This window comes from Macaca nemestrina, chromosome 6 (assembly GCF_043159975.1).
Source record: "Macaca nemestrina isolate mMacNem1 chromosome 6, mMacNem.hap1, whole genome shotgun sequence".
Taxonomy (NCBI): domain Eukaryota; kingdom Metazoa; phylum Chordata; class Mammalia; order Primates; family Cercopithecidae; genus Macaca; species Macaca nemestrina.
In genome coordinates, this window is record NC_092130.1 from 166,643,757 (window position 1) to 166,669,215 (window position 25,459).

Here is a 25,459-nt window from a genome sequence, read left to right on the forward strand (position 1 = left end):
AGGGGTCTCTGACAGTCCATGCAGGCTGCTGATGCCTGCAACAGACAGTAACCAGGTAACGAGTGCCTGCAAGGTCTTTTTTGGAAATATACCTAGGACCTTATGGTACTCCATACGCATATGTGGTTTTCCCCAAACATAAATGTACCTGAGGGTAGAAAAGACATTTGATATTTTTCTGCTTTGGATAATTACCCCCCCCCCCGAAAAAAACTAGTCTAAATTAAAAACCTGGAAAACTAATTGCTATCATTAAGCAATGCAAACAAAATTAATTCAAAATTAAAACCAATTTCATGCTGTTACATAGGCTCACTCCCCTAATCTTGCCCCCCTTCCCCCCTCCCAATTAACTCACACTTACACACCCTATTCCTTTCTATATCTTGATTCAGAACATCAGAGTAACTAGTTTTCCACGTTTTACAAATGCAAAGTACATACAACATCTACATCAATAAGAGGCTGTATCGCATAAACACCCCCCAAAAATGGCTGTATGGTTAGAACCCAGCAGTAGGACCCAATCAGAGGGTGGCTCACAGTCAGAGGAACACAGTGTTTAAAGCCAGGAGGAGAAAACAGACAGATCCAGCAGCCTAGTTTATCACCCAAATGTTGAAAACTGATTAGGAATGATGTGATGAACTTCTAATAACTATCCTATAGGGATGTAAATTAAAATGAGTTCAAATACCTTTCATGCCATCACTTCTCCTCCACATCCCAATTAGGTCCTGGGTTACAATCCAGGTAACATCACAGACAGAAACATCACTTGTTTTCTGACCTCCTTCATGAAACCTAGAGGCAAATGGGACTCCCAGAAATGTCTCCTAAAGTCTCCTGTCATAGAGATTAACCATTCTAGACTTTCTTGGGCTCTAATGGGGTTTGCAATCCGGGGAGATTCCATTACACAGAAACTCCAGGGCGCCGGAGGCAATGGGGTGAGGGCAGCCTAAGCAGGAAGAGGCAGGTGCCTGGAGGCCAAGAGCTCTGCAAAGGAAGCCCGCTGCCCTGTAAGGCATTCTACTCCAGAGGTACACCAAAGACAGGAGATTGTCAAACAGTGGCAATACGTTTTGCTTGTTTTACTAGTTGCTGTTTGGTAGACTGCACTGTAGCCATCAGTCTTCACTGTATCAAGATAAATTCCCTTGAAGCCTTTCCTTCTCCTAACATGGCCTTACACAGTATGCACATGAACTACAAAGCCCCTCTACTTGAAAGCAGCTTAAAAGGAATCCTAAATGACTCCAGGCTTAACAACAGAACAACAAAACCAAAAGCTATGCTGAGCTTGCACAGTTGACAGAAGGATTAACCATTCACCTTCCTCCGTGATCAAACTGCTCCCACCAAGCGGCTTCCTAAGTAGTGAAAACAGCATATGAACTGGGCTGGGAGTGCACAGCATTTCAATCCATCTGTTTGTATCAAGTTAAAAGCCAGTCACCATTAAGACAGCAGTGACTTGTAAACATCCCCAAACCCGAGTCCTATGGAGTCCTATTTACAAGCGCCTAATAAACAGCTGCCTACAGGAGAAAGGCCCCAAGCCCTTCCACCACCTAAGAGGCCCTGTTCTTTGGGAAATGTGACTTATTAACCAGTTATTTTAGCATTTTACCAAAGAGCCTCATGTTTATCTGTGAGATAAAGAAAATTTACATAAAATTAAGGTCCCCTCTCAACACAGGTCCCTAAAAAAGAGAAACTCTACTTGTTTAGTTCCTAGATGAAGAAAGTATCTTCTTATATGAGTATTTATGAATGAATCAATTAAAAATCTTCATATCATTTCGTTAGTGGACAACAAGGAGTAAGAGTGGTTTGCTATTAATATTTAACAACTATAAATCATTCTAAAGAAGGCAGAAGGTTCTAGAACATAATTAGTATTCAATACAATTCAAGTAATAAGAGAAGAGCCACCTAGAGACACTCCGAGATTAATGTCACTGTGCAGGACTTGCAATGACGGCAGCAAGAACTGCTGCTGCTTCTTATTTCTCCTGCACACATTTAGTGGAAAGTTTCACTGCAAATGAATCTTATGAATTCACCTTGCTACTACAATTGTTTGTTTGTTTTAAAAAAAGGGCAGGGAGGGGCGACCCCAGCAATAATACTCAAACTACTCACAGCTGCTCAGGTCATGTTTCTGCTGAACTGTGCGGGACACAGACAATCTAGAAGGCATGCAGAAGAAAACAATGTGATCTGCCTCTAGAAATCATGTCAAAAGGAAAGTAATTAAAGGAAAATAGAAGGGTGAATATGAAATCAGAAAATCATTGCACTATATCTGAGCAAGCTACTGCATGTCAAGCACCATGCACGATTAGAGGAATAATTTTACTCAATACTCACAATGATCCCAAAATGTACAGATCATTATCACATTTTCAGATCAGGAAAGCAATGAAAATGAAGTCAAGTGTCCCAGGTCACAGTCAGTCCGATTCTGAGGCCTATGTTCTCCCTTCACATATGACACCAGCCCTGTGACTGTCTAGCTGAGGAATGGCCAGAGGGCTGCCTTCAAATCTGGGAAGCACGAGGGAGCACTGGACACAGCCGAAGGTCTCACAGGCCCCAAGACATACACACAGATGTACAGCTGGGTAGAAACGCCTTGTGTTCATACCACTCTACTACAATAAACAATCAGACTTACAAACTACACAAAAGCAAACTCACGAGTCCAAAGAAATCCACACACCAGTAATTTGCTGATGACTTTTACAGATTGGTAAAATCTGTATCACATAATTTATTTGATTAAAACCAAACAGCGCTCCTGCTGCTACGCACTCACTAGGGGTAGCGCCTGCGGGACCCTGGGAGGGAGGGTCCAGAGAGGACTCACTTTGTGGCCACTTCTTTCAGTATGGACTACACTAAAATCCTTCCCCATTATCACTCAGCAAATGCATCATTTACATGTTAATTCCACCTCTCTTATTTGCTCATTAATCAAGGACAAGCAAAATGGCATTTCTTGTCACTTGGGACTGCAGTGAATGCAAACGCAAACCTAGGGACTGACATGAAGTGACTGCTCAGTGGCCGGAGGGTCATCCTATACACACGAGTATTTTTGAGTGACATGATGTGATCTTTGGGATTTGTTATAAAATACATCAGGGGAATAATTAGAGAAAACCAAGATTGGCAAAATCTGATAAACGCTGAAGCTGGGTGATGGGTATACGTGTGTTCGTGATATTATTCTTATTCTCTCCACTTTTGTGTATTCTCACAATTTCCCACAAAAAAGATTTTTTTTTAAGTGGGTCATTCAGATTATCCAAAATGTGCTTGAACCAATTTTTATATCAATAAAATGAATAATTTTTAATATTTACTATTAACATAGGTTTCAAGACCAAAAAGCAAGTTGTCAAAGTTACCACTATACAGTATTCAAATTATGTCAGTTTTTAAAATCACATGAGTGAATATCAAATTCGACTTTAGTTTTTATTAAACTATATGACAAGTATCATTTTGATTGGCAGTGATTTTTTTTTACCGCTGCCCTTTGTATTTCTTTTTCCATCATTATCACAGACCCAGCACATAGTAAAAGCTTAGTAAGCAGTAGTTTACACTCTATTTTTATTTATAAATGATAGTGAGTATAAGTAACTTCTAAACTACTTCCCAACTCTAAGATTTCAACAGGTCAGCTGCCTAAGAAATACCAGAAGAAAGGGAAAACTCACTCCAGATAAGTAGGGCTCACTTAGTCGCTGATGCCACACGGTGATGGTTTTCTCATAAAGGGTACTCTGACAGAAAACCCAAGAACTTCCCTGGCAAGTCAAACTATCAAGACCAAAAGCTGATTGCCGTCAGCCACAGCCAGCCCTGTTACGAAGGGGCATGGCTGCCTTGTCCCGCTGGTGTCAACCTATACAGGTTAAGAGTGCTGTGAACCACGTGCTGTGGCAGATCTACTACCTTTACCACAACCGTTGAAACCCATTATGCTGTTACTGAGAATGACATCATTCTCTTGTAACATGTCCCTTAAGGTCACTATCTAGCCTAGCCCATATTATGGCCGAGTTTTCTCTCACATGTCCTCATTTAGTCTCTTAGGAAACACCTCCTCTCACTCACTGATGCCCTTCAGTATGTGCCTTTCTGGAATAAAAGAGACACCGGAGGACTCACCCTTTCCTCATAGATAGGCACCCCTCCAACCTGCAACACACACCAGATCTCCTATTCCAGGCATGACCGTATCCTTAGATTATATCAGAGTGGTATTATGTTTTCCAGAATATAACTGGAATAATTAAATGGAGATATTCATTGTTATGATCTGGCTCTGTGTCCCCACCCAAATCTCATGTTGAACTGTAATCCCGTGTTGGAGGCGGGCCTGGTGGGAGTAATTGGATCACGAGGGTAGTTTCTAATGGTTTAGCACCATCCCCCTACTGCTGTCCCCTGATGGAGTTCTCATGAGACCTGGTTGTTTAAAAGTGTGTGACACCTCCCCGCCTACCCCCACCCTCTGCCTCCCGCTCCAATCATGTGAGGATGTGCCTGCCTCCCCTTTGCCTTCTGCCATGATCATAAGTTTCCTGAGGTCTCCCTAGCCATTAAACCAATTAAACCTCTTTTCTTTATAAATTACCCAGTCCCAAACATTTCTTAATAGCAGTGTGAGAAAGAACAAATACATTAATATAGGGAGGAAATTTCCTCCACCAGTTGTCAGCTAGATCTACAAATAAAACTCGAGTAATATGTAGAATACATTCCCAGAGAATTCCAGAAACAGATTCTAAATTCCTCAAGTATACACACAGGCCAACTACTAGTAACTCATGACTCCCCACTTTCGGACTCTCCAGAAAAAACAACATTGCTTGTTCTTGGTGTTCTCTGGCATCTATGCTAAAAATTCCCACTACCAATGGAGTCTCAATTTTGACAGAGATTCCCAAATCTATGCCCAATATATAGCTAATAAGGATTTTTAATGCCCCACAAACTTCATGCCACATATCAACAGACTATTTTTAAAGAACTAACGTTTGCCAAGAAGGCAGAAATGCATTATCAAAAGCAGCACCCAATTCTGATCACCCAGGCCTCTGTGTCACGGTATTAGAATCATCAATGATGGCTTTCTAACTCAGGCACCACATCCTGAAATCCCAGCTGAGTATCCCAGATCCACTGTCAACACACACAAAGCTCTTCACAACAAAACACCTACCTCCATGTCCCCGCTCCCCGAAAGGTTTTACACTAGACAATAATGGTCACAAAATGGTTATAAGGAGAACGATAATGATACTACTTTGCCTGGAATTCAGGTTACCATTTAGCTGATTTCTAACGAGTACAGCACCACATCTCTTGTAAATGTGGCATCAGTGACAAGCACAGGCCACACAGAACTTACCTGGGAATACAGGCTAGATAGGAAATGAGTCTCCTGAGATCCTCCTGTCGTATTCTGTCATGATTGCTGCGGGCCGGAAACGTTAAAATGGGACCTCCACGTTTATCTCTACCACCTAAAAAACAAACATTAGGAACACCCTTAGAAAGAAACAAGATAAGACAGAAATCCTATGTTATCATTCATTCACTCTGTCAAAATTATTCCTAAAGCAACTACACAAATTTGCACAGGGCAGAAGTCCTTGTTTCACCCGAGGCACGGTGAGGACATGTCATCCTTTCAGGGGATCTGGGAGAAAAAGTCTGAGGCTCTGCAGGCCACATGGAAGGTTGTACCACATATGGCCTTGTCTTTTTCTTCCAATGTCTTGGGAAAAACTCCTTTCTTCAGTTGTTATGTTTTGGACAGAATAAAAAGTTGTCACGTCCATGTGTTTCACTCACCTGAGACAACCACCTCCCTCACACCTGCCCTCTATGTCAGTCTCCCCCACATTTTTCCCCACTGCCCTGCATTCAAAGCTCTTTCTTTCCTATCAACAAAATGGGTCTAAGTCTTGAAAGGAAAGCGAAAGGAACATTCTCCAAACTATGCTGATGACGACTTTATAATCTGGGACGGATGGCACCTGACCCTCACTGGTCCAGCTTTGCGTGGACCCATTATTTAGTTATCTAAATAACAGGTTCTCACACGGAACCACACACATGCATGTGAGAGAACCACATGAGAATTTTAAAGCCAATTAGCTTAAGGATTTGAGAAATATTCTATCACACACTAAGAGTACAAATCTCAGAATATGTGGCTTTGACAGACAGGCAGGCAGAACTATTTCTTGTTAACATACACAATCCTAATGAAGTCAGTTTGGTATCACTAAACACTTGGGGTGAAATTGTCACATTTATTTTATTACTTCCTTCAGGGTTGTCAGGAAAACAGAGAAAGAAAATTTACCCTTCTCAAGTGGATCCTTCATTTAGTTTTAGAACTCTGATGATCTCTCTTCAGGAGACCGCAAAATTCAAGTCACAATACAAAACTCTTAATTATTTTCTGTGCACCAAAAATCATCAGCAGAGGTAAAATGAGAAAGCAAGCAAGCAAATAAAAAAACAACAGAAGATTCTTTCCTTTTAGAAAAGGCCAAAAAACATACAGCAGAAGATGATGGTATTTTAAAAACATATTTTACCAATATGGTTTTCATAACTTCATAGGAATTATGTACTCATTCTAAATAATAATGAAACTTCATTTTGATTGGGAATACTTAAAGCAATCCACATATATTGTTCAGTCACGTAATCTAGAAACGCCTTAAATTATTTCTAAATCCATTAATTTAGGTATTATACGGGAACAACAATCATAGGTACCAACAGATCCAGGTAGGGTATCCCGTGCTCTACATACACTTTCTGATGTGATTTTACAATGACTCTGTTGAGTGGTTTTGTCACTCCAGTCTTACAAAGATACTGAGGCTCCAAAAGCTTAAATAAAGACGAAGGAACTATGCAACACTGTCATCGCTAGGTCTTCGCCCAGACAAAAAAAAATTGTATGATCTTTCCAACTACTGGCTGTAGTTCTTTTTTAGTAGTAAAAATGTTATACGGATAACTAAATAACGGGTTCCTGGGCCTTTGAGGGGGCTAACATTTATGAATGAAAAGTACTATTAAAAGTGAGAAACAGTACTGCTCATTATCAAGTGATCTTCTAAAACATCTGATATGATTTTTAGGGTAACATCAATAGCTCTAATTTTTTGGAATGCCTCTTATCCCCAAGATAAAACAGATTAACAATTTCAATATTTTTCATTTCCCAATACCTTTCATTCTTTTCAAAAGTCAATCTCCTTGATTGAAATTATCATAGATTATATTATAGAAACTTGAATTATTAAAAATACAGTACGTATTATTTAAATTAAAACATTCCCCTCACTTTTGGTAAAGAGAAAGCTAGCATCTAACATGTTTTCTGGACCACAACTCTGAATTTTTAAAATGTGTTTGAAATGCAGCCTGATGTTTGATTCCATAGGGACCCACATTACACTCTCCTCCCTCCTGGGTCACCGTAGCTCACAAGTCAAGCAAGGCATGCTCCACCATGGGTGTGAGAAGTAGAATCCAAAATCTTCCAATCTAAGAAAGTGGCATGGGAAGTCAGCAGGTGTGCACAATGCGCATGGCCATTCTGATCGCCCCAGACCTGAGAACTAAAGGCAGCTCTGTGCAGAAGTTTTGACAGCCTCTACTACACTTTTCCAACTTTCAACTACAAAGATTTCTCCCAGGCTGGTAGCACTAGCTAGCAGTATCCTAAGACTTGCTAGCAAGTTCATCCGCTTAGGCGCTGAGTCATGTCCTAGGAAAAGCTTATAGACACCTGAATCTGAATTTTAAGATAGAGGAAAAATTGTCACTTTTCCTTTTCCTAGAAAAGAACTTCAGAAAATTCACTGGGATATTTTTACAATTTTATCAAAAATCATTTAGGAAGTAAGAATCTTTTCACATGCTAATCTCCCTGCTAAGGGTGCACCTTCCAATAGATGGTGTAACATGGTTAATGATCACTTTCTGCTGACTCCTCCTCAGGGAGGTATGAAGAAAAAATCTTAGAAAGGATGAAGTATAGTTCAGAGGAACATGCTTGCTAAACCTCAAGGAGCTTAAAATCAACTACACGGGTGTCTGTTTAATTCTATTCCCCAAGATTTAGGTTGGTTTCCAACATCACAGGAAGCACCCAAATGAAAATAGCATCTGGGTATAAAGCAGAAAAGTCACAAATGCAAAGTTCTGTTCCTGTTCCTAAACTAGTAAAAATAACAGCACTGTAGTTCATAAAAACTTCACCTATTAGATACACTCATATGTGTGTGGTATCAACCCTAAGCCACATGGTGAGGCAGGCGGGACAGATGTCAGCCTCATTTTATAGATGGGAAATCAGTGCCTTAGTTTCTATAATGAAATGAAAAAGACAGGAAATGCTGCCAGCATCACAGGATGTCTATGTATGGAAGCGTTTCATGTCTGAAACCAAACAACAGCTCATTGATTATCTGCTTATTCAAATGCTGCCTTAGTCAAAAAGCAAAACAACGACGACAAAAAAAACAAACAAAAAAACACCAAAAAACAAAAAAAGTTTTTGTTTATAATGATGGTGTTTTATTTTCAGTTCACATAAACCTGCATCCTTTCCTATATCCAATCTTATTTCTCTAAGGCACTTCTTACCTTCTAGGAAATGATACAATTTACATATTCTTTTTGTCTATCTGTTTCCTCCACTAGAACATAAGCTCCATGAGGGCAGGCATCTTTGTTTCACTTGCTCATTTAAGAATACACAATGCTCTCCATGCCCAATGAGACTGGCATCCAACAAACATTTGCTGAATGGATTATTTTTCCATATTCCATACAACATTAACTAAAAATACCTCCTATCAGGTATCAGTTAGCAGAAATGCCTGATGGATATGCTAAGGAACCTGAGGTTTATTTTAATCATAGAAAGAAGGCTGAAAGGGTCCTACACTATAGCTATACATGTCTGTGTGACAATTATTTCCTTAAACCCTGAGACCTCATTTCCCTCTTCTTAAAACTCCAGGAGGCCGGGCGCGGTGGCTCACGCCTGTAATCCCAGCACTTTGGGAGGCTGAGGCAGGCGGATCACGAGGTCAGGAGATCGAGGCCATCCTGGCGAACACGGTGAAACCCCGTCTCTACTAAAAATACAAAAAAATTAGCTGGGCGAGGTGGCGGGCGCCTGTAGTCCCAGCTTCTAGGGAGGCTGAGGCAGGAGAATGGCGTGAACCCAGGAGGCGGTGGAGCTTGCAGTGAGCGGAGACCGCGCCACTGCACTCCAACCTGGGCGACAGAGCGAGACTCCGTCTCAAAAAAAAAAAAAAAAAAAAAAAAAAAAAACTCCAGGAGACTTGGTCTCTTGAGCAATGCAGCCTAGGATGACCACAGAAACAGCTAGATTCACAATCACCTCTTTCTCTTTAAATGAATTAGAAGCTCACCTTTCACTTATTTACAAAGAACTTGCAAGAAAGCCATGCTTGCTTTGAGGAGTAAAATGTAAACTTCAACAAACCAACTCTATCTTTCTCTCCATAGCTCTTGTTTCAATTTCTGGATTAGAACACCATTGAAAACTATTCTTTAGCCACTGTCCAACCTCCTATTCCCAACTCCCAAGGAACAGTCTAACTCACACTGACAATAAAAAGCAGCCTTTGCCAAGGAAATCTCTGAAAGACATAGTTTGTGAAAGAGAGAAATGATGGCTAATGTCTATTAAGTGTGCCATAAAGTAATACAACTCTGTTAAAAGGATGCCCACTGGGCTCCTGCTCTAACAGCAGCCAAGGCGAGCAGCTCGCCAGCCCTGCACCTTCTAGGCTCACCTCTTGCTGCCTGGTCCTGAGAACCAGGAATTGGCTCATGGAGTATTTCTACTGAAGGCTAAGAAGATTCAGCAGCCTGCATGAAAAGTCCCACCAGTTCCTGTCCTCTCAGTCAGTCCCTGCCGGCTCCCACTATGCTAGGATGCTAACAAGAATACCCAAGATGAATGGAAGTTTCTCCTTCTCTTCTGGGGAAAGGCAGTACTCTGCAAAACTGGACCATGAAGAACTAAGGTACCAGCAAACCTTAAGTCATCAAATCCCACATTCCTGTCAATACCCCCAACATAAGAGTGAATGTTCACTGCACCCCAAAAAGCTATTCTAAGAACAAAACAACAATAACAAAAAAAAAAATGTCCATCAATGGGCATCTGACTGAATTAACTATGGTGTATACACACACACACACACACACACCGACATAGACACACATATATAAAAACATATATAGATATAGATATATAGAGAGAGTTGTGTCTTACTCTGGTATATACATATTTCTGTATTACTCTGTTACACACACAAAACAGAGTAATACACAACTGTAAAAAGAAATGAGAACTCTATTATGTGCTGCTATATACTGATCTCCAGAATATTTTTTGAAATAAAACAAGCAAAGAACAGAAAATGAGGCACATTACGTTTCTGTTTATCTCGGGAAGAAGGAGAAGATGAAAACAGATGGGAAGATCAATAGAATTGCTCATATTTTAAAAGCATAAGGATTAAACCAAAAACTTTTTAAAAAAGCTTTCCTACAGGGGAAGCACAGGGTGGAGAAGGCAAAAACAAAAACTAGATTTTTTTTTAACCAGACCTTAACTTTAAACTATTTTTTAGTTATTACTGTGGAATTATGCTAAGTTTTACTTAAAATTGAAGCAAGTTGGGGTTTTTAAGTCTTACAAAATAAAACAAATGATTCCAGGTTTCAAGCTGATGGCATATCCACATGGAAAGGAACTGTTTCGTGTGACTTTAAAATACAGTAATAGGTCTGTAGATTTCTAATGGCGTACATCCTCATGACCAAGACAACAAGAAAAATACTAAATTACATTTGGTAGTCATATACTGTGCTAATACCATTAGCATTACAAAGTAAGTAATTATGTCCACATAGGTAGGAACTAACATTTTTAGACTAATGAAACAGATATCCACAAATATACAACTGAAGTAAAATATCTATAATCCTATGTTTGAACTATGAATTTTAATATAAAGTCATGATATCATTTCTTATTAAAACGCATGTGTGTGTTTTCCCCCAGATTTGTCCACTAAAGAGACACAGAAACAACAACCTACCCAGTGAATATCCCTAGCAACGTGTACTGTTTCCCACTACAAGGAACCAGGGCTCTTTAGAGAAATGGCTGATTCCAGATTTGAGGCAGGAATTATACAAGATAGTCCTGAAACATCTTCTCACATCAGCAAACAAAACTTAGGAGCCAGTCTGAAGAGGCTCCCATTGGCCAAAGATGGGACAATTTTAATTTCATAAGAGAGAAAATGTGCAATAAATCAAAACATCATATGTATTTAAAATCATGCATTTGAAATAAGTCTTTATCAGGGGAAAACACAAACAAACAATGGTCCTTTTTCATTAGCCCGAAAACTGCTTACGGACAAGAACCAATCACTTATCCTACTTCTCCTGTATGAAGTCTTTCTCAGGACAATCAAGGAAGTGGTGATGGGACATCTCTCTTTACGGGATATCCAAGTTAAAGAAAGGACATAAGGAAAATATCACTATCTTGCAATTCTTAAATACTAGATCTAAGCAATAATCATCAATGAACACCATAAAAACAAGACAAGACTCTCCTAATAAAATTCCCTATGAAACTAAACAATCACACCCATTAAGTATTTTTGCCCCCTTCCCTGCCAGATCAAAGCTCAGTCTAATCAAGTCTCAAGACCTAACTCCTAGTCTGCAAGAAATATGGGGGAAGTGAAACATGTTAAATGACCACCCAGTGATAGAACCAGCAACATCTAGACTACGGGAGAATCCACAGGAAGACACCTGGATTCCTCGCTTCCTAAAACGTCAGGAGGTAAGACACAAAGAACCTTCAGGTTAAAAGAGCCTTACCAGACATCTCAACCAGCTGCTATGTATATGAGACAAGCACATTTGAATACCCATTGGGTTTTTGGGGGGATATTAAATAATTACCATTCAATTTTTAGGTCTGTTATTGGTATTGCAGGGTTTTTTTGTTTGTTTGTTTTTTTATAAAACTTACATTTAAGAGATAAATACTAAATATTTATAAATAAAATAATATCTGGATTTTACTTCAAAATTATCCAGAGTGAAGAGAAGACTAAGCGGAAATATAGAAAAACCAGTTGCTGAAGTGGGCTATGAATTCGTGAAAATTCATTATACTATTTTCTTTCCTTTTGATGTTAAAATGTTCCATAATAAACAGTTAAAAAAGAATGAGTTCTTAATTCTGGTGGTTGTCTGTGAGATTTTCTAAGGCTCAAACCCTAGTGGCATAGGAACCACACTAATAGTTGACATTATATGTAAGATGCCATTAGACTCAAACTCCATTAAATATAAACTATAGGGCATTTTGACGAGGTTCGGTAGTCTTGTGAGGGCTGCATCCTCCATGGGCAGAAGAGGAATGCTGTGTCCTCATATGGCTGAAGGGCAAGCGTAAAGCCTCTTTATAGGGGCCTTAATCCCACACAAGGGAGAAGCCCTCATGGCCTAACTGCCCCTTAAAGGCCTCACCTCTTAACAGCATCCCATTGGCAACATCTGAACTTTGGAGGTGATCCAGTCAAACCACAGCACTGTCCTCTGACTTCAAACACGAAGTCAGGTAAGACATTTAATCACTGAGTTCACCCTAAATGAAGGAAGTAGTACATTCTATCTTACTTAAGTGCAGTCAGCATTACTTTTTAGAAGACCTAGACACTAAGGTTCGGAAATATTCAGGTTCATCACTGGGCTTTTAGAGATCTTGACCTAATAAGTACCTTTTAAAATCACTCATCTTTTGGCCTACTTTTACAAAGCCCCTGCCATTTTACTTAGATTTAACCACTAAAAGCCATTCACATGGAGAGCTTTTACAAAGGTATCATAATATTCCCTAATTTTTTTTTAAATGGGGTCAGGGCAGAGAGTGGCTTAGTGACTGCCGGTGCTGGGGGACTGGGGGTGGCCATGGGGTTCTTGGGAGGTGATGAAAAGGTTCTGGAATTAGTGGTAATGGCTGCACAACCTGGTGATACACTCAAAACCACTGAATCTCGCGTTTTAAAAAGGTGGATTTTAGGGTATGTGAATTAGATTTCAATTTAAAAAAAAAACAAAAAACAAAAAAATTGAGTTAGAGATAAATTTTATTTTGGAAAGTTTATTCATTCTTTGTAATTTTCAAAAAATGTAATACAACGCAAATAGTCAATTTCTACTTAATTTTATGGGTTTTTTTTCCCTTCCTAAAGGAGATAACAATAAGCATAAAACAAAGAGCAATGAGCTCATGCTAATCAGCTTTGCCAGTTCTGGTCATAAATTAGGAATACTGTGAAAGTGTGGTGACATCTACTAACGTTATTTTGCTAACACTGCGGAAGCTCTACCATCGCTAATATTTTAAACAGTTCCTACTAATTTGTTGTAAAAGCAAAACTTCCCACCCCACCAAAGATATCCAACTTTATGTAACCCTGCAGAACTTAAGGTTTTATTAAACATTGAAGACAAACTCAAAAAGACTGCTGATTTTCTTTGATTAGTTAAAAGGTAAAATTTTAGTGTTGACTGTAAACTATATAAAAATGTCAGCTGATAATATATTCTGTATTAATTGCCTAATAAAAGCATGAATACAAATAAAACCCACCAATGTTAACCTTCCACCTTGCTTCACATGTCCATCTCCACATGCTAATGAAAGAAAATGGAACAAAACGTTCAGAAACACAAAGAGAGGTCAGAGGGGGCAGGTGCTATTACCACAGACCCAGACTTTAAAAATAAAAAACTGATAAACACATGGACTCGGCTTTAAGTCTTCCTTACAGATACCTCTAATTTTTAAGTAGAGTCTTTTAATTATTCTGTTTGTAAACTACAAAATCAGGGGTTCACAAAGCTGGCATGAGTCCTTACAATGCAGTTTGTCAGTAGATGATTAGAGAAGAGCAAATAAACGCTACTTTTAAAACTCAGTGTACTGGAAGCCAGTATTTGTTTTTCACCACGTATTTCCAACAACTTAAAGCACCTTCTTTTCATGAACTTCTTACACTCTTCTGTGAACCTTCCAAATACAGAATGAATTAGATTTACTCCCACAAAATCAAACCATATTAACAGGGGCCAAGAAACATTACTGGACATGAAGCAAAGCGAGATTAGCAAAAACACCACAGGAAGCTGCATCTTGAATATATAACAGTATCACACGTCCAGAGGACACAAAAAACTTATAAAAGCAGCTATCAGTGTCATAAATTAAAACTGATAGGTGTTCAAGAGGATACACAGATCAGCACAGAATGTCTATTTGAGAAAGATAAAAATTCTCAAAGGAAATTCATCTAAAAGCACGTGACCACAATCTACAGATGAACTTCCTGATAGAGCAGAAAAATCTTGCAAATCTTTGTTTGGTAACAAGTGAGCTGGTGCCCAAAAGGTGTAATACCCAATGGCTATTCTGTTTATGTGGGAGGAAGGCCCCAAAAGACAGTCCGAAGAGGCCTAACGCTGACTATCTATGTGCAGAAGAGAGGGCAGTCAGGTGCCCAAAGCCCAAGGGACTAGCCCAGAGTCTGTCTGCGGGCAGGCCAGGGCCTCAAAGACTGGGTCTACAGGGAAATGGACTCAGCTGGTAAAATCACCAAGGCTTCATAGTCCACGACCTGGGTCCTAGTTACTCCATGACCAGAGAGCCACAAAGGAGTAGATCTCAAGGAGAAACAGGCGTCCTTGCCTCCCAAAAGACAAAGCAACAGAGGCAGGTACAGAGTACAAGAAACCAAAGTGAGAAATTCAGGACCCATCTACATACCATCATATTCCCACCACTTTTGCTGAAATAATCGGATTTTTTAAAATCAGTTTTTTAACTTAACTGATTGGGGCAGAACAGCCAAATTTTTGTTGAATGGCAGAAACAAATGTATCTTCATCACCAACACTAACTGACTTATCATGTACCTCATAGCTGGAAGAAAATGCTTTGGGCACTAATTTCTCAGGAACACTGCTACAAGAATAAAGCTGTTCAAAATTCATAGAAATGCCAGTGTTTTCATATGTTGAGGCAGGTGAGTTCATTCATTATGTCCGACTCTGACATTGTGTCAGAGCAGCTGGATAAAGCAGAGTTGAAAGTTAAACTTTACCTGAAAGGTACGCAACTTTTTCCTTCAAAATTGGCAAAACATCCATAGCTTTCATTTCATCGTTTTTTCGAAACCCTGAAACACAGAAGGAGAAAATAAAATTACTGGGTTGCTAGAGTGACAGTTAATTCCTTAACCATTCTATCCGATGCCAACACAGCAGCTTTATCCACATCCATTAAATCAACTTAAGAAACATGATCATAGGATGACATTTAAATTCCACGTCTGTGATCACAAAACTGTCTTCTATTTTAATGTTGAATAATGATTTGCACACAGACCCAGAGGCTCATGTCCCCAAAAGGCTCTCAGTCATTTCTAGCAATAACGATTTGGTCCCAAAAGGAGACAGGATATGAAATCACTCCGGATTATTTACCAAATCTTAATTTTTATGTAGATTAATGTAGACACCAGCAAAGAAAACAGACAGCAACACCGCTTTATAAAAATTGCTGCTTGTGACATGCTAAAACCTCTAGGGGGAGCTCAATGCCTCATTCTGTCAGACTTCAGGGTCTGGTTAAAAATACACAGTGGCAAGGAGAGAGGGGGTTATAAATAGCTGGGGCCTGGCTCTCTCCTTCCAGGCTTTCTGGGTCATGCCCCCTGGAGGAATGTCAATGGCTAATGTGGTCATAGGGCCCAGTGCCACTCCAGTTTCAGAGGTGGCCAAGGTCCCTCTTCTCACTAAAAACCAACTCTGCCCCTACTTCCAGTATCTTAGAAGGTCCAGTGGGAATATTGTAGAAAAGGAGCATGCAGTAGGCAATTTAGGCCAAAATCCATCTAAGCAAAAGGAATTCTTGCAGCCCAAAAACTTCTAGCCCAGCTCACCAGGGTGAATGCCTACGTGGTAATTTGGGGTCCAAAACGTCCATACTCATCATAAAAACTGGATATTTCTCTTGGCGATCTCTAACAGAGGTAATCTAGGTTCAGGATGCCTACCAAAACTAGTAACTAACATTGTTAGCAGAACAATCTCCAGGAAAAAACAAAACACCACTTCCCCATCTCCATTTGTGTTTGTTTTTGCCAAAATAGTACAAGAAAAGCATCACAAATGCTAGCATGGTAATACAACCACAGCAAGATGTAGACTTGGAATTAGAAGGCAAGGAAAGTACTGAAAGTGAAGGAATGAACATTTATTTCACTTTTGGTGTCCTGAGCAGCAACTCCTGCGCAAGCCCTGCTTCAGGGAAAATTTATAAAAAATGACTCTCTCCAGACACTAGAGAATGACAAAAGCTGGGAGAGACACCTGGACAAGGAAATGACCCTGGGTACACACCCCATCATTAGGGCTGTTAGCCTGAGGGCAGGGCCCCATCTAAGCAATGCAGAGCTTTTAAAACCAAAACCAGGTGAATTCCAAGCAGCCCTGCTAAGGATTTAAAGATCTAAATCAAAATTTGAGTTGCTACCCACTGCAGAGACACAGAATATGTAGTCACATGTGGGTCAGGCCAAATTACACGCCTGCTAAAGCAGGCAAACAAGCAGCAACCCAATCAACACCTTCGGGAGGAATATAGCAAAATTCAGTCTCTACAACATACCATTCATAGAAACAAAGAATGAATAAATCAGCGGTGTGATCTGATTTCTTAATGTAAATCACTCCTGTCCACAGAATACGTCCACGTGTGTAAGGAACCCAGCTTAATGAGATTTAACTATGACATTGACAATCACCACAGACTTCACAGCAAACTCATCCGGCTGAGGATCATGAGGTCCTAGGAAGGCTGCGTGGAAGTAGTCAGCCAGTTATGGGGAGATTCGACCGAGCTGGGGCCTCCACAGCACCAGGCCATTTTCCTTTCCAATGTACCATGCTTTGTGCTGGCAACCCACCAAGCTTTGAAAACAGCGGCTATTTATAAAAGGCAAAACATCTGAGCCAAGAGTTCTGCAATTTCATCCCCAGGTTCCTTCAAAACTCTTGAATGGATGCAATCTAGTCAGCAATTCACTGCCAGTCACTGTAACTCACTGAATGTGTCTACAAAGACTGACTTCATCTGCTGTGGCTGCCATGGACACAGATGGCACAGGGGCAACTGCAATGCAAAGAGGACTAAGGCTCGCCAGCGACCCTCACGGAGACAAGCTGACAAACACCGATAAAACAGGGCAGATTATGGAATGTTCATAGGCAGCACGAAGTGCTATGGGACCCGGGCAAATGAGGAGGAGACAGATCACATGATAGACAAATACTAGGAAGGAGTAAGCGACAGCTGTAGATCCCTATCTACAGGTATTTGAAGGGAGGATTCCACTTCCGTTGCTCAGATGAGAAAACGCATGCTTCCTACCATTCCCACATCCACGCCCACACGTCATGACCAGGACACAACAAGGCCCTCAGACAGAGAAATGTCACCACCAACTGCAGCCCTGGCTCCTACACTACTTGTGAGTCACACAGCCATCACCAAGAAGAATGTCCTGATCCCAATGCTGATATCCCAATAGAGGCTTGTGTGACTTGAGTCATCATTCCAAAGCATTTTTGACAATTACTGCTAACTTTCTGAATCACACGTATTTACTGATACCCACAGTGGAGTGCAAGATGGAAGTGAGGGCTGCCATATTCCAGGCCACCTCACAGGAGGAAGAGCATATTTATTTGAAAGCAGGGTACAGAACACAGAACTCAACGAATGTCTCAATTTCCTATGTCCCACTATGAGTCACAGACTCACTCCCATGTGACCTTTCATTTCTCAGAGCTGTAGTTATGTTAACCTATGGGTCCCTCAGTTTCCCCCCAAATTAAGGAAGACTCAGTCTTTCTAGAGGAAGAAAAGCACATGAATTAATGAGAAACTGACGTGAAAAGGTGTTTCACTTTTATTGCGATGTAGGTACATGCCCACGCACAGACCAGAATATACATTCTAACCAGTTTAACTGTATTTTTGTAGACCGTCACTGAAAAAGATGTTAATTTTATTTAAACCATCAATTAATACTTCGAAAACAGAAAAGAAAATATAAAAGGGGCAAACATATAAAACTAACCACACAAAGAAACTGAGTTTGTGGTTATTGTGGTGACTGGTCACTTAGGTATTATTTTAGATCTCATTTCCATTTAAAAAAAAAAAAAACCACCCAATAAGCAAAGGACTCAGGAAGCATGTATATACCAAAACCAGATTAAATATATCATAGGTAACTTTCAATAAAAAGCAGGAAGAACCCGACCATGAAAGTTCCTCAGATCAAAAAGGCAGGCTGTGTTCCATGCCCTGAAGAGCTGTTTAGGAAAACAGTGTGGGACTATAAAAACGTTCTAAAAAATTAAAAATACACAGCTTCTCTGCCATTCCACAGATTCCAGATTACACAGCCGATACGACTCAACTGCTAATGCTTTCTTCATTCATGCATTAAAGGATCTAGCTGTGGTTCCCAAACTTACTGAACAACGGCTGCCCTCGGTGGGCGCCCCCGGAAGCACACACTTCTCCAGTCACAGAGAGGTTCAGGAACAGCAAATACCACCACGGAGAGGCCCTGCTGGGATCCCAGACCTTATCTTTGTACCAAAGACCAAGCATCAGCAACGTTTCTACTTCTCAGTGCCACCAGGGGGGTTTGCCAATGCTACTTAAACAGGTGGAAGGGGGTGCCACAAAGAGAAATTCGGTAAAATTGGGATTAACAGAAAGCCTAGACAAAGAAGAGCAACTTGAGAGGAGATAACCAGAGGGTAGATGGCCCAAATCGGGGGACATTTAGTTGTACCCATTTTTTTGAATTATATCATCTTCTAAGTTATATAGAGCCCATACTAAACTGTGCAGAAAAGACAGACTGGATTTCTGTTACAATTTGAAGCATATTTTGCTACTATCTGAAATACAGCAACCATAATGGCCTCTAATGAAAAGCTGGCTTCAGGAAACAGTGAAACAGCAAGAATGGAGTCAGCCGAGGCTTATCTCTAGGTGCAGAAGATGTTTCCCAGGGGAGTCCTTAAAGGCAGGCAACAAATACGCTTCTGAACCAAGTCTACAATGACTATGTTCAGAACGTTTACACTAATATTTGTTGAGTGCTACTGAGGAAAACAGGTTTGGATTAAAAAAATCAGATTTTAGAGTTGTTAACTAAATATATATAGGTGGTGCTTGATGGTTTTCTTTCTGCTTTCAAGCCAACACACAAAAAACTGCTTTTCCCTAAAATAAATTGGAATGTTTAGAGATTTTAATATACTAATTTTAACATAACCACAAGTTTCAGCATATTACTTGCCAAAATTAATTCTGTGACCACCTTTCAAATTACTATTTGGTTCGACAGCATGTCAGTGTGAGCATAAATGTTAAATCTGGACTCCCAAATCACTTCTATTCCTTAATAATAAACATTATATTCTTTATCAAGTGAATAGTTGCCTCTTTTTCTCGAGACCAGCCAATTTGCCACAGGACATGTCTGTTTTGTGCCCTGCTGTATCCTAGATGCCTAGGATAGGGCCAGGCAAAGGGCATTCACCAGATGTGGGATGGCTGGGTAGAAAGATGGATGAACGGGGAGGCCGAGGCAGCCAGATGGCCTGAGCTTGGAAGTTCAAGGCCAGCCTGGGCAGAATGGTGAAACCCATCTACTAAAATACCAAAAATTATTAGCTGGGAGTGGTGGTGCACACCTGTAGTCCCAGCTACTCAGGAGGCTGAGAAAGAAGAATCACTTGGACCCAGGAGGCAGAGGTGGCAGTGAGCCGAGATCATGCCACTGCACACCTGAGCGACAGACAGAGACTCTGTCTCCAAAAAAAGAAAAAAAAAAAAAAAAGAAAAAGAAAAAAGAAAAAGAAAGATGGATGGATGAATGAATGAATGAATGAACTCAACCAACAAATTAATATATTTCTACAGTGGCTTGCCCTGAACCCCTACACAAGAACCCCAATATTCCTTAGTACTTTCTACCTTTGTTTTGTGAAGTATGTTTTGTGAAGTATAGTTCAGCCTTCAATCATAGTATGATTTATATTCATAAAATGGAAAATTAACCTCCCTGCCCTAACAAGAAATATTCTGCAAGTTATCATTCAACAGTGAAACATCTTTCCACTGAACCGACAGTCTGGAACTTCAACTATCTAATACCCCACTGATCAAATCAATTACTCATCTTTCATCCTGAGACCCTGCAAAGAGGTGCTGCACTGAGACAAATACCCTTCTAAGCGAGTCACTGATGACCAGAATGCTCACTCACTTGGTCACCTCTGTGGCATTAAATTTAAGACAACAATAACAAACAGTCCAGGAACAACAAGCCCCTCTCCAATTTATTTATAATAAAAAGCACCCTAGAAATATTTTCACAATGAGCAACAAAAGTTTTATATAGCATATTATGTTAAAAATGGTATTTTTACAAAAGTGGCACAAAGATGAATCAAATAAGTGAAACCATGAATCAAATTTTAAAATTTTTTAAAGTAAAATGTAGGTTTTATTATTTTTTTAATCCTGTATGTCTCCCAGGACTACTGGCAGATACTAGTAATCTGAAATTTTACATAATCTTCAAATTAAACTAGTCGAATGAGTTTTTCAGTAAAAATTGTTAGAAGAAACACGGTTATTCCTTGACCATTTGAGCTGCTGAACAAAATGAACTGATGCGGTTCTGAACTGGCTGTGTCTCCTCCTTTAAAGGCAGCCAAGCCCACAAGACAAACTGTGCTCCTCACCCATTCGCAGGGCTTTCATTTGCCTGTCAGCTATTCCAAGTTAGTGTTTACTAAATTGGAAAATAATCTGTGGGAAGAGATTGGGAAAAAAAAAAAAAAAGAATCCTACATACTTAAAAAAAACACAGGTTGCAGCAGTAACAAAAATGTTAATAAATAAGCCAGTATTTTTAAACAACCAGAAAAAGAGGGTTAAATAGTAAACCGGAGCTTCCTATTAGTACCGGGTCTTGGTGGTGATTACCGAATTTTACTCATTAGTTAATTTAGGGGAAACTTCGCGCGCGCGCACCTGCACACAAAGAGCAGGGTGATAAATCTGCATCAGCTTGGCAGGCACCGCCCTCGCTCGGCAAGCGCGTGCGCAGAGGGAGGTGACGTCACCCTCTCCGTGCCGGCTACTTCTCTGCGGAGCCCGCAGGATTATGCTCTCAGCACTGGGAGCGGCCGCGCGTGGCTGGCTGCACGATGTTTGTGCTATCAAGGGTTTTAGCTGTGCACGCATCTAGAAGTGATGCATAGGAAGGAGGCATTTCAACAAGCCTAGATCCTTTATGAACATGTTAAAGGGTGGGGGGAAGATATCCCTCATTTTTTCTAATATGTAAAAAATAATAATAATAATACAATGCTTATATTATTTTTAACATAAATATATCACAATCCACACTTATAAAATGCATATAAAATGAATTACGACTTACGTCAAGAATATGGACATGTTCACAGACAAGACCACACAAGAATATGGATGGGGTTTCACAGTATAGCATTACAGTTTTTACCTATAATCTTTATGGTTATAACTGTTGGACTGGCTAATGTGTCCCTTCACATGATTTTAGAAGCAACAGCCTATAACAGCATATCTCAAAGAAAGAAAGTAGCATATTTTTTATTAATTCAAGGGAGTTAAAAGAAATTTCAACTTAAAATAGTTTTTAGTATCTTACAAAATACAAAAGACAACCAAAATAACCAAAGACCATAACAAAAAAACACGTTTTTAAAACAAATACATATTTTTTAATGTAAATGAAACAATCTGTAGAACTCTTAAGGTTTGATGTTTTAATTATGTATTAACTGTGCAATGGAAGTTAATTCAAAAGTGTAACTAATAGACAATGGAAGGGAATATTTTGATAGTCAAAAAGTAGTAGTATTATAAAAGGGACTCTATTTCTTACAATCTCATAAGTCAAAAAAGAAACCATGTGCCCAGGTATGCCATTCATGTTTGGAACCCCAGGGACGAGCACAGAGCTATGCACAGAGAAAACTGATCCTGTTTGCCTAATGCCAGAATAAAGAACACATTCGTCTACCTGTCTGTGCATGTCTCTGTAAAGCCTGTCAGGGACGCCTCTGAGGCTGTATTCTGGAACTGGAGTCACCCCACCCTTATCTACATATATACAATCCCTAACCCATACACACACACATACATGCACCTACAGGGTTCTGGGATGCTGACCTGCTCCAAAGACTTGCTTTACCAAAGTGTCTCAGGAAAGTCATTTAGAAATTTAGAGTGTATTAAATGAACCAGAGGGATAGCACTGCTACAATTTGATTATCATATCAAGTGGTTTGTACACATCAGATCAAGAAGGCTGACTGCTAAAAGAAACCCTATTCAATAATTGTATCAGTCTTCTACACATTTGAGCACTCTTACTCTTCTTCAGAAAAAGAAAAAGAACAAGAAAAAACTCAATGGCCCCATGTGTTTTAATGCAGATGACAATCATATTCCGTAAAAGGCTTCAGAAAATAAAGCTATAATTCTACTCCTTTTCCTCTATTATCTTTTTGATTACTACATAAGGAACTGGGGCCAGAGGGGCTCTCAACCATAGAGAAGTGATATAAACTAATTATCTGAAAACCTCTCTCAGTGCACATGGACTAGCTCTGCATGGACTCGGGGGTGCTCATATACAAAGTGTAATCTAGAGCCTTCGCTGACCTTAGCCTGTTTGGGAAAGAAAGCAACACATAAGTGGTCAGTTCTGTGGTACAGATATTTGGCATGGAAAAATCAGGGCCAGAGGGATGAGAATAGGAGAAGATGACCTATCAAATAAAAGATCTGTGCAAAGTGTGGAAGAAATAGTCCAAAACTGGGCAAACTGGAAAACAGAGAGCACTCCAGCCAGAGCAAGCAGCATCAACAGATGCAGAGAAACAAAAACACAAAACATTCATGGAAGCGAAGAAAGCGGGGGTGGGGTGGGCTATTACAGTAGGTTTTGACTGATAGGTAGGAAACTGGCCATCACTGGAACAAAGAAGTGCCACGAAGAAGAGGCATCCACATGCCTGTAGGATAGCCATGCCCCCCCTGAACGTCCAACCCTGCTTCATGCTCATCCCCACAAACCTGCTCCCCACAGTGTAGGTCCCAGCACAGTACCTACCTCATAAACCATCGACCTCATGGCCCAACCAGGAACCAGGCTTCTCCCTGCCCTCCATCCTCTCTCCCATCCCCTACTTCCACGAAACAAGGAGTTGCAGGGACTCCACAGTCCCACGAAGCACCCATGTCTCCGCCAGCATTGCCCTCATGTGCTGTTCCAGTGATCTCCTAATAGATGTTCGTAATTCCCTTGAATGCATTCTGCCACTCTCCCTAGCATGTTTCTCAAAGATCTCATCATTTTCCCTAAAATTCTTCAATGATTTCTTGGTGCTTTCAACTACAGTCCCTCATGATCTGATGTATGCTGCCTCCACAACCTCACTGGTTCACCACTACCCTCTCCCCAGGCTCACTCACTCCAGGAACTGCAGTCACCTGCAGGGAAGCCACACCTCCACCTCACCACCAAACCTCCATACACATGCCTTCCCCTCCCCGCTCCCAACACACACCTCTTCTTCACCTGCCCCCGGTCTGGAGTCACCACTGCTCGACTAGACACCCCCGGGATGCACTCCCACAACACCCCAAATCCTTATCGCACTGCAGGGGAAATTTCCAAAGACTTCTCGGTGTTCCTATTAGCAGCTGGGCTCCAGGGGCTATGCTGGGTCCCACTGCATGGCAGTCTCACTGAGCAGACTGCCATGGCGCAGAGTATGAACTTAACACCCAGCTAGCTAAACCTCAAGGTAGCAAACAGGTGGTACTCTACAATTCGTGGTTCTGGGCAGAGTATCTATTTAGGCACAGAGCAATAGCGACAGCTCCGACACATGCAACTGGCTGTAAAAACTCCTTTGAAAAGCTAAAGTGACTCCATTCATTCTCTGTCTAGTATATTTGGTGACTGACTAGTATATAAAATTGCATTTACATATTATCTATCTATATTTCAAAGGAGAAAAGGGTTATTACCTTAAGTTTTCACAACATAATTTAAAAGTTACCTGCCCAAACCAAAGAAACCAATCATCTCTGATGGAAAGAGATGGCTGTGCTTTGGAAGAAGTGAACTGGGAGGCTTGTTGTTCCAGCACCTCCACAACCAAAGGAAACTCAAGCCTCCAGGGAAGTGGTTTCTAAGCAGGAAACACAGAGCCTCACAGCTCTGCTTCTCTGCAGTCAGTGGGCTTTTCCCCCAAGAATTTAAAGTGACACTGAAATGTTTTCATTATGAGATTCTGTAAACAGACCAAGCATGATGGAAGCAGCAAGCCGAGTCAACTCCACACACCTCAGAGCTGAGCACCCCTCTTTGTTCCTTCTGAATGTTAGCCCACACTGCTGTCTCAGGTCCCTCAGCACCAGAAGGCTGGCTGGAGGCAGCCTACTGAGGGCTCACGTGACTCCATTTGCTGCCACATTAACCGAACACAAGCTACGCCTCTGTGAGCCCTCACAGCACAAACAGTAACTCCTCAGAACATCTGTACTACTTTACTCAAAATCCTGCCTGGGACTGACTGTGAGTACGAAGGGTACAGAACAAACACTATACAACAGGTAGGCCAAGCCAAAGTGTTCCAGACAGTCTATACGTTTCCAGAAGAAAAAGGAACTGAATTCCCAGCACTGAACCACGATTTGGGTTTAAAATTTGGCTTATTCTAGCTTATCTCCACATGAGTATCCTCTACCCCAGCCTTACCTCCTGCCGACCCTAAAACTCAAAGTTTCTGATTCTGAATGAATGTTTCCTCCACAGATAAACAAACAGGGGTTTAAGGGGGGGTAGGGGTAGGTGCAGGTACTAGTCACTGAAGCCACAATCCTCATCCAGGGGCCTTGCTCACCAACAAATACCTACCAATCCCCTCTATTCCAGTATTCTGTGTTGATTCATTTTCCAGCCCCGGGGAAAACATACACCAAAGTTGAGTGTCTAAACAAGCTATCAATTAATCTGAGTGACCAGTAATTATGTCTAATTTAACATACAGTATTCAGAGTTACTAAATTACACATATAAAATACCAAAGTTTCTCCTAATGT

The 25,459-nt window shown here is 40.6% G+C and overlaps 1 protein-coding gene across 6 annotated transcripts in view; it reads right to left on the reverse strand.

The window, feature by feature from the left end:
- Positions 1 to 25,459, reverse strand: part of LOC105492335 (trio Rho guanine nucleotide exchange factor) — a 368,213-nt gene that overhangs the window by 222,740 nt on the left and 120,014 nt on the right. For all 6 annotated transcript variants that reach the window (XM_071099091.1, XM_071099090.1, XM_071099092.1 and 3 more), the window contains exons 2-3: positions 15,300 to 15,374; positions 5,435 to 5,549 (exon numbers count right to left, since the gene is read on the reverse strand). In XM_071099091.1, the coding sequence (XP_070955192.1) occupies positions 5,435 to 5,549; positions 15,300 to 15,374 (190 nt within the window). The remainder of the gene's footprint in view (positions 1 to 5,434; positions 5,550 to 15,299; positions 15,375 to 25,459) is intronic.